Source organism: Aotus nancymaae, unplaced genomic scaffold (genome assembly GCF_030222135.1).
Source record: "Aotus nancymaae isolate 86718 unplaced genomic scaffold, 86718_ANA_hifiasm-v0.15.2.pri h1tg000040l, whole genome shotgun sequence".
Taxonomy (NCBI): domain Eukaryota; kingdom Metazoa; phylum Chordata; class Mammalia; order Primates; family Aotidae; genus Aotus; species Aotus nancymaae.
The window spans coordinates 21,766,192-21,774,247 of NW_026988454.1; the positions used below are offsets into that span (position 1 = coordinate 21,766,192).

The following is an 8,056-nucleotide window of genomic DNA, read 5'->3' on the forward strand; positions in this document are numbered from 1 at the left end:
AATGAGTACTTAAAAAGGAAAAAAAATCAGATTTTGGAAAGAAGCTCAAAAAGACCATTTTATATAAAATGTAAGCAAACGTCAAAAAAAAAGTTGCCCACAATGAAAATCTAACAGTAAAGTTTACCTTAAAGTAGATATTTTCATAAGGGAAGCAGCATCACTAAACTCATTATTATATCAATACTTATCTAAGTATCTGAGACAAAATACTAGAAGAACGGCTTAAAACAAATAAATAAAAGTAATGAATGAACATTTATCCACTCAAAAACACTTCTTGTAGCTACAAGCTTAAAGAACATTTTTATTGGACTTGTTCAATGCTTTGAATTTTACTAACTAGAGTTAGTTTTAAGTACTGTTTTCAAAAATTGTTTGAAATGATAAATTTGTTTCTTGATGGGGAATCTGCATTTTATCAGAAGAACAAAATAAGTGTCCTTGGCTGAGATATTCTCATCAGCAATAGGCTAATTACGTACTATATACTTAGCATACTTAAAGACTTACATTCCAGGTAAGCAGCTTGCTCCAAAGTGCATTCAAATTTTATTTGTGGATAAGGCTCCATTACTCCAATATCCTGCCTCCCCCTTGACAGATCCATCTTAACATTTCCCTCCAGAGACAATCATGAACAATTTCTGGAGAGTCTGTTGCATCGCAGGTAACTTTATGTCTACTCATTTTCTTTTATGTAAATTGATAATTGGTATGTATCCACTGTGGTACAAATAATATAAGGTTGGAAATAATGTAAAAGAATATAAAAAAAATCATAACTGGCCGGGAGCGGTGGCTCAAGCCTGTAATCCCAGCACGTTGGGAGGCCGAGGCGGGTGGATCATGAGGTCAAGAGATCGAGACCATCCTGGTCAACATGGTGAAACCCCGTCTCTACTAATACAAAAAATTAGCTGGGCATGGTGGCGCGTGCCTGTAATCCCAGCTACTCAGGAGGCTGAGGCAGGAGAATTGCCTGAACCCAGGAGGCGGAGGTTGCAGTGAGCCGAGATCGCGCCATTGCACTCCAGCCTGGGTATCAAGAGCGAAACTCCGTCTCAAAAAAAAAAAAAATCATAACTGGTTAAAATATAAAACAAAAGAGAAAACATCTCCAAGTTCAGCTTCAATATAAAAACAACTGTAGCATTCAAAAACAATATGATTTCAAGGTAATCACAATTAACTACAGAAATGAAGGTACACCAGTCCAGTCACTTAGTGTTTTTGGTATTAACTGTACTTGGTTAACTTCTAATAAAGGAAACGATGATAATGAATTGACTAGGGAATGTCTGATTTGGAAAGCAGAGGTGAAGGTCATGGGAGGCCCCAGAATTTCTAAGCCCTAAGTTGCCAATATCCAGACAAACTGGCTTTCTTGCTGAATAGTGCTCAGATGACAGAGACAACACTGATATGCAGTCTTTGCTGCTATTTGACAGGGAACTGTCACTGGTAGGCAATCCCACCAGTCTGAAAGCAAGAAAATTACTAAATGATCCAAGAAAGTGCCTGTAGGCCAGTACACAATGGGTCCCTGAGAAGCAGGACGGCAAAGCCTCAGGAAAAATAAATCTTCAGTTGGAGTTTACACAAAATTTCTTTGCAGATAGAAAGAAATATATGCTGTTTAGTTTTCACAGATGTTACATCTAATAAGAGAAGTGACTAATTCCCTTTGAGAAGAAACAAGGTATAATATATGAATGAAAAGGCGAATGGTATAATCACTTGGTAATAAAATAAACACCACATATTACTATGATGCTGTTCTGTGAACACAATGTAGTCTGGAACCAATTACTATACTAGTATGGAGACATTGTCTTTGCCATGCAACACCAATCATAAGGCAGAAAGGAAACACAGTAATCCAAACTAACACATGAGCAAAATTAGTGAAAACAAGTTCAATTAATTTTCCAAAAACATAATTCTAGTTCTCAGAAAGCAACCCACTATTAGCCACCTCTCACCAAAAAAAATAATCTTATAATAAAATATGGAAAATAAAACTACTGTATAAAAATGATAAAGTATTACTTCTTCCAGAAGAAAGAATTTATACTTCTAATGTCAATAATCAATTATCTAACTCAAATGGGGGAAATTTTATTAAATATTTAAATAAATCACGTTCAATTTAGATTTTGCCATTCTCTTTGCCATCATCTCTGGATCTAACCAGTGATAATATTTAACACATTTTAACTTGCTCTTTCAGGATGTTTCACTTAAGCAGGCACTGAAGGAAAGTATGTTAAACATTAACATGTAGTAAAGTCAAATATTAGAATATAAGGAATTAATGTCTGAACTTGAGTGTCTTTAAAAAGTAATGAATTTTTGTTCAAAAAAAGGTATGCATTTTGTGATTAAAAATCAAAATTCAGAAGCATAAGTCGGTTGTTATAAAGTTACAATATCACAGCATATAATTTTTTCCAAAAGCAAAAACTGAAACTGTGAAGTGTAATTCTATAAGATTTATGTTTGTTCTGAATATTTTGTTCCCTTTATAAAGTATCTGCTTTTATTAATGATAACCATATAATCACTTCACTATGGATACTGACAATTTCTATAATGAGACCTCACACCAGTAACTAAATATTTTGGAAACATTAAAGAAACACAGAGCCATGTCTATGGCTTCTTAAAAATCATTTTACTTGGAGAAATATGAATGCAGAAATACCATCAAGATTGTCTTCTTATGCTAGCTTATACATGTGAGTTGTCCTAGATGTTAATTTATAACCAGGGCCTCAGTATTTTCATAAACCTACTGGGGGAGTTAAGAGTAGCTGAGCTCAGAAATCCACTTTTATTAAAAAATGTATATAATCTAAGGTAAAAAAGAGTATAGAAAATCTTTATATTTAAAATTTTTTGAGAATCCACATCCATAAGTCTCCAGAAAAATCAATGCTTTTAACCTTAGGTAAATCTATTTCATTTTAGAAAGACATAAACTTGATATCTGCTATCCAGTCATTAGTATTTTACTGGTCTAACTTTAATTCTAATATGTCAATTCATTGTGTTAGAAGAAAAAGACTAGAAACCAAAACTCAAATCCAAGTGGTCACCAGTGTTATTTCTCATAAAAGAAGGTAATTGTTGGGGGAGTAAGGGAATCTGGACCATTTTAGCATATAAAGTAAGAAGAAGATAAATGATTTAAATTATTTAATTTTTCTTTGTAACTAAGGTACTTCAGAAGTAAAAATGTAAGTTTCTGATATACTGAGGGAGATGACTTCATTAATCCTACATTCACAGGAAAGTTATGGATATGTAAGAAGGGGTACAAGAGGTTAAAGAAACATCTTCAACTGTTCAAGAAAGATGAAGCTTTGAAGTTCAATTTGTGGAATAGTAACTTCTTTTTGCCAATCACTCACACTGAATTAACTCATTACAACTAGAAAGTCATAGCCAGTAACTGAAGAGCAATATAACACCTTGAACAAATAAGCCTTCCAAACACAAACTCAAAATATGAGGGCAAACAAGTATCCAAGTCAAATCTACTGCTGGACACTTTGCCTGGAAAGTTTGATATCCTTTCAGCTCCTACTATCTTCAGATATGCCACAGGGTACAATTTTCCTGCACTATAATTGTAAGGAAATGAGGATAAAAGGCAATGCCTGGGTGAGGAGAATTGAGAAGGGTAAATTCTGTCCCCCACAGTGCTAGAAATAAACAGGAACAATACTATGATCCCAGGAGCACATCATGCAATGCCCTGGTTTTCTCAGTATCTTTCTTTCCCAAATATAATGCCTACCTTCCGTGTGGACTGCAGAGACATAGGTCCAATTGTAACGTTTGACTATGTCAAGCATGGCCCTTGCCTGCAAAGTGTCAGAAGGGACAACCCTCAGGAAGTATTTGTACAAAGTTTTGTCACTCAGGTCGATGCTTGTGGCTGAGTAAGCGATCTGGGGGATGTCAAAGAGCTGAAGCAGGTTCTGCACTTGAATGGCTACAGAGCTGGAGCCGGGACCGATCACTCCTGCAATGGGTTTCTTAGTCCTGCCTGGGGGGAGGGACTGGCCGTCAGGCAGGCACCGATTGAGCCCATCCTTCTCATCTCGAATGGAAATCAGAGAGTCCCTAATGAACTCAATGCTCTGTTCTAGAGCCACGGAAGAGTGCCAGCAGGAGTCCCGGATCTCACTGCCCAGGGTGATGTTGGGCAGGAGGACTGGGTCCGCGTTGATCTTATCCAAGGTGTGGAACATGGCCTCCACCCTCTGGATGCCGTACTGCTCCCTGATCTCCCCACACTTCCTCTCGGGCACTTTCTCTGCTGGAGGCTGGTGGTGGACTGAGAAGAGGGCTCCAATGATGACATCTCCGTCCATTCTGGCCACGGAGCGCTGAGACGACGCTCCTGCCAGCAACACTTTCCTGCCGGGGCTTCTGGAGAGAAGGGACACTTCCAAAAAGATCGCTGGGAAAAAAACCAAGAGGAGCCGGACCATGGTGGTGAGGACGCGGTCCACAGCCCGCCAGCCGCGTTCCCACGCAGGTCCCGCAGCAGGCTCCCGGCGCGCTCCCCGCAGACGCCCAGGGCAGCCTCTCCAGGCGTGCTGCCCCCTCGCCAACAGTGCTGGTCCACGGCCTTTGCCTCCTCCACCACCGCCTCCTTCCCCTTCGCCTCCTCTGGGTCCTCCACGACCGCCTCTATGAGCTGGAGGCCTTTGTAGGGGAATTCGAATCCCTCGTGCTTCACCGGTGCATCAAGCAAGGTAAATTGATCAAGAGTACAGTGGAAGTCGTGTTGGCGGCGGAGAGCTGGATGCTGCTGACAAAAGACAGAGAAAAATCAAAGCCATGTCATCAGAGGACCTGTGTTAAAACTCTGGGGTCCGTGATGTTAACAGTTGCCTTGCCCGTTTCATTTCGGCACATCCTGACTTCGGCTGCAGGAACAGCTTGGAACGCAGCTGTAGTCCCTGAGGAAGGCGGAGTGTCCTGCCCGCTGTGTCCTCAGGGGTCCGGGCGGCGCAAAGCCCTGCCAACTTGCCGGCTCCTCCAGCCTTAAGTCTCTTCCTAGTCCCCTAAAACCTATCATGCTTTCTAACTTGAAGTGCGGTGGGGAAGGTGAGCAGAGAGGAGGGGAGGAGCTGGGTCCTTCAACCCAAGAGAACTTTCCTGACTGGAAAAGATCAACTTTTTCCAAGAAGAAAATTTGGAAACTCATTGTAAAGGTGGAAGCTCAACTTTAAAATAAACACAAACAAGCAATGCACCTTTTAACTTTAATTTTGAAGGATTGAGGAAACCCTGACATATAATCAGCTGTAAATATAAATTTGCCAGCTTGAAGAAAATCCATATTAGTTACTAAGGCAACGCCTGGTAAAGTCTCCGTATGGAGGAGTTTGTTATGTTTCCCCCACTAAGATGTCAGGCTTGCTGTGCATGTTCAAGAAGAAGGGGTGCAGATAAGGTAACTTGTTTCCCACAGTGGGTGGACGGGTTAGAGGTGGTCCTGCACTCGCCGAAATCGGGACCTTTGGGGTTTGCATAGTTGCTAGAAAGGCAACGGAGGGGAGCTTCCCGGTTGCTCTCGCCGCTGCAGCCAGAGCCGTGACGCCTTCAGGACCCTGGACAGTGCTCAGTCCAGCCAGACCTTCCCTGGCAGGGCCTGCAAGGGACGCTTTGACCACCAGTGAGTTGCAATTCCCTGAACCCCTTTGCTCTCCTCTGCGTTCTTTACACACACACACACACACACACACACACACACACACACACACACACACACACCCCTCCACTCGAGTCCCCACCGCCCCTCCGCCCTCATTCTCGTTACCTTGCATGGCTTCTGCAGGTATATATCCAAACCCTCCCGCTTGGGGACAGAGGCGCCAAATCTCAGCTGCCTGCGGGGCTGAAGTTGGCTCCCTCTCCCATTCCTCCCCTGCTCCCTTTCTCAAGGTGAGAGTCGACGAAAACGGGGCTATGGGAGCGGGCGAGGAAAGCACAGGTGAGGCAGAAAAAGGAGAAAAACAACTCAGGTATTCATGGGTCCCGACGCCTCCCGAGGATACAGGATGAAAAGAAATACATAAGCGAGAATGCGCCTGGGACCTGGAGGAAAATCTGATAGACTGGAACTTTGTCTGCGGTTGTGGGTGGGTTTCACCCGAGGAAGTGTCCGCTCACCTGAGTCTGGAGGACATGGACTTAAGACGTACCTGAGTACCTGAGTCGGGGTAGACAGCGCTATGGTCCCGGGGCCAGAGGACCGTGGCCACGCTCGGCTTGCAGACGCCTCAGCTCTAATCCAGTCGGTGCAAGGATGCGATCTGGGCTGTACACTAGTGCCCTCTTTCTTCAGCACTATTTTACCGCAAGGGAAAAAGAGGGGGAGGGAGGGATAGAAAAAAAAAAAAAAACAGGTCACCCAAGGCTTGTCTATTACCTCATGCATAAAAATCAGTCGTTTGATAGAGAGAGGAGGGAAGACAAGCTAGGGAGAATTGGGAATATTAATTCCTTTACTACATGAGCGGTCTTAAAGAAGCTGCCAGATATGTGAATAATCAGATGATCTGGCCAAAGAAGTGGAGAACTGCATAAGCTGCTTTGGGGTAGATATCTTTGTATATATCTCAGGAACTCAAATATATTTTCTCTCTCTGCAAATAAAGTCCCTACAGAGAAAAACAGAGTGTAAATACATGTATAGACATCTAGAGAAAGGCTCTATTAGTAGATTGCAAGAGAAATCAGAAAGAGGCTGCATGGGGTGGGAAAAGGGAAAGGACAGGCATGCCCATTACGAATTAAGGTAAGCCAAATGAAGAGAGGCATATTGTGGCTGCATTTTCAGGTCAAGATGTAGCTAAATTGAGAATGAGAGTCAGGTCACATGAAAACACTGGAGGGACAAACACTTATCCAAATTCCTCCCAGGCTGCCATCACCTTCCCTACAGGTCTATGGTGTTGCTTCTTACTGCGTGAAAAGTGGAAGTTAAATCACATTCCTCTGGGAACATGTTGGCTGAGCAGAATGTGTCCTGGCTTTTTCAGGGGAAAAAGACAAGTGACAGTGTGTCTTTCTGCTGTTGTTCAAAGCTTTCTATTTGTGTCATCTGCAGAGCAGAGAGATCAGCTTACATTGGTCTCTTATGGGTCAGCTTATAATCGCCTTGCTCATGTCATTATTAAATTATGGAATGGTGCCACATCAGACTGTAGGGGACAAACCATATGAGGCAGTTTCAAATGCTCTTCAGTGTGTTTCATGAAACTTAGGAAGGAAAATAATGCCTGTAGTCAATAACAAAAGGTCTTTCTCATCTGGTCCTGGTCTTTTTCCCCTAATCAGAGTTTTCTGGATTTTTTTTAAGACAGCCTAAAGAGAATATAATTGTTTTCTTTTTCTACAGATAATGCACTAAACAATGTTCACATTCTTTAGACTAAATGATCTCGATTCAGGAAGTAGCCACATGTCTACATAAGGAAAATGAGAAGAGGTAAGTTCTGATCTTCACATATGGGACTAAATTGTTCTCTGCCTCTACCCTAGAAGTATGTCTGTTCTAAGAACAGTAAGCCACAGGTATGCACAGTGTCCCATAGTATCTGACCCTCTAGTAGCCACTGAAGTTCAATTTTAGATAATTCCATTAGTGTATGATAAGCTCTAAACATTATTTTCCTATAATATTTCATAGATATAGTGAATGTGCAAAGATTTCTGTGCATATATAAACCCTTAATTATGATTTTTTCAGCATTAGAAAAAGTAATGTCTCTGAAGTCCACATTTAGTTTCAACATGTGCTCCTAAAGCTGAACATCTTTAATATATCACATTGCTGTACTGAAGGAACAATTAAGTGTTCAGATTTATTAGTTCTGAAATTCATTTTACAGTCCAAGTAAAAGCTACACATTCAGGCTGACTGAAACTAATCATTTTAAAGAGGATGAATTGAAGATTATAACATGTCAGATGTATGCATATGCAAAAATTCCACATTTGAAGTGTTAAAGAAAAAATAATTTCAAAT

At 41.4% G+C, this 8,056-nt stretch overlaps 1 protein-coding gene across 6 annotated transcripts in view; it reads right to left on the minus strand.

Moving 5' to 3' along the window:
* The window catches only part of GRM1 (glutamate metabotropic receptor 1), a 419,903-nt gene extending 413,524 nt beyond the window's left edge, over positions 1-6,379 (minus strand). Inside the window, exons 1-2 of one of the 6 annotated variants that reach the window (XM_021669747.2) lie at positions 6,228-6,379; positions 3,806-4,825 (exon numbers count right to left, since the gene is read on the minus strand). In XM_021669747.2, the coding sequence (XP_021525422.1) occupies positions 3,806-4,505 (700 nt within the window). In that variant the 5' untranslated portion in view covers positions 4,506-4,825; positions 6,228-6,379. Of the gene's footprint in view, positions 1-3,805; positions 5,064-6,227 lie in introns of those variants that run through there. The other 5 variants (XM_012452783.3, XM_012452791.3, XM_064360591.1 and 2 more) reach the window with 5 other exon arrangements.
* Positions 6,380-8,056: the final 1,677 nt, after the last annotated feature.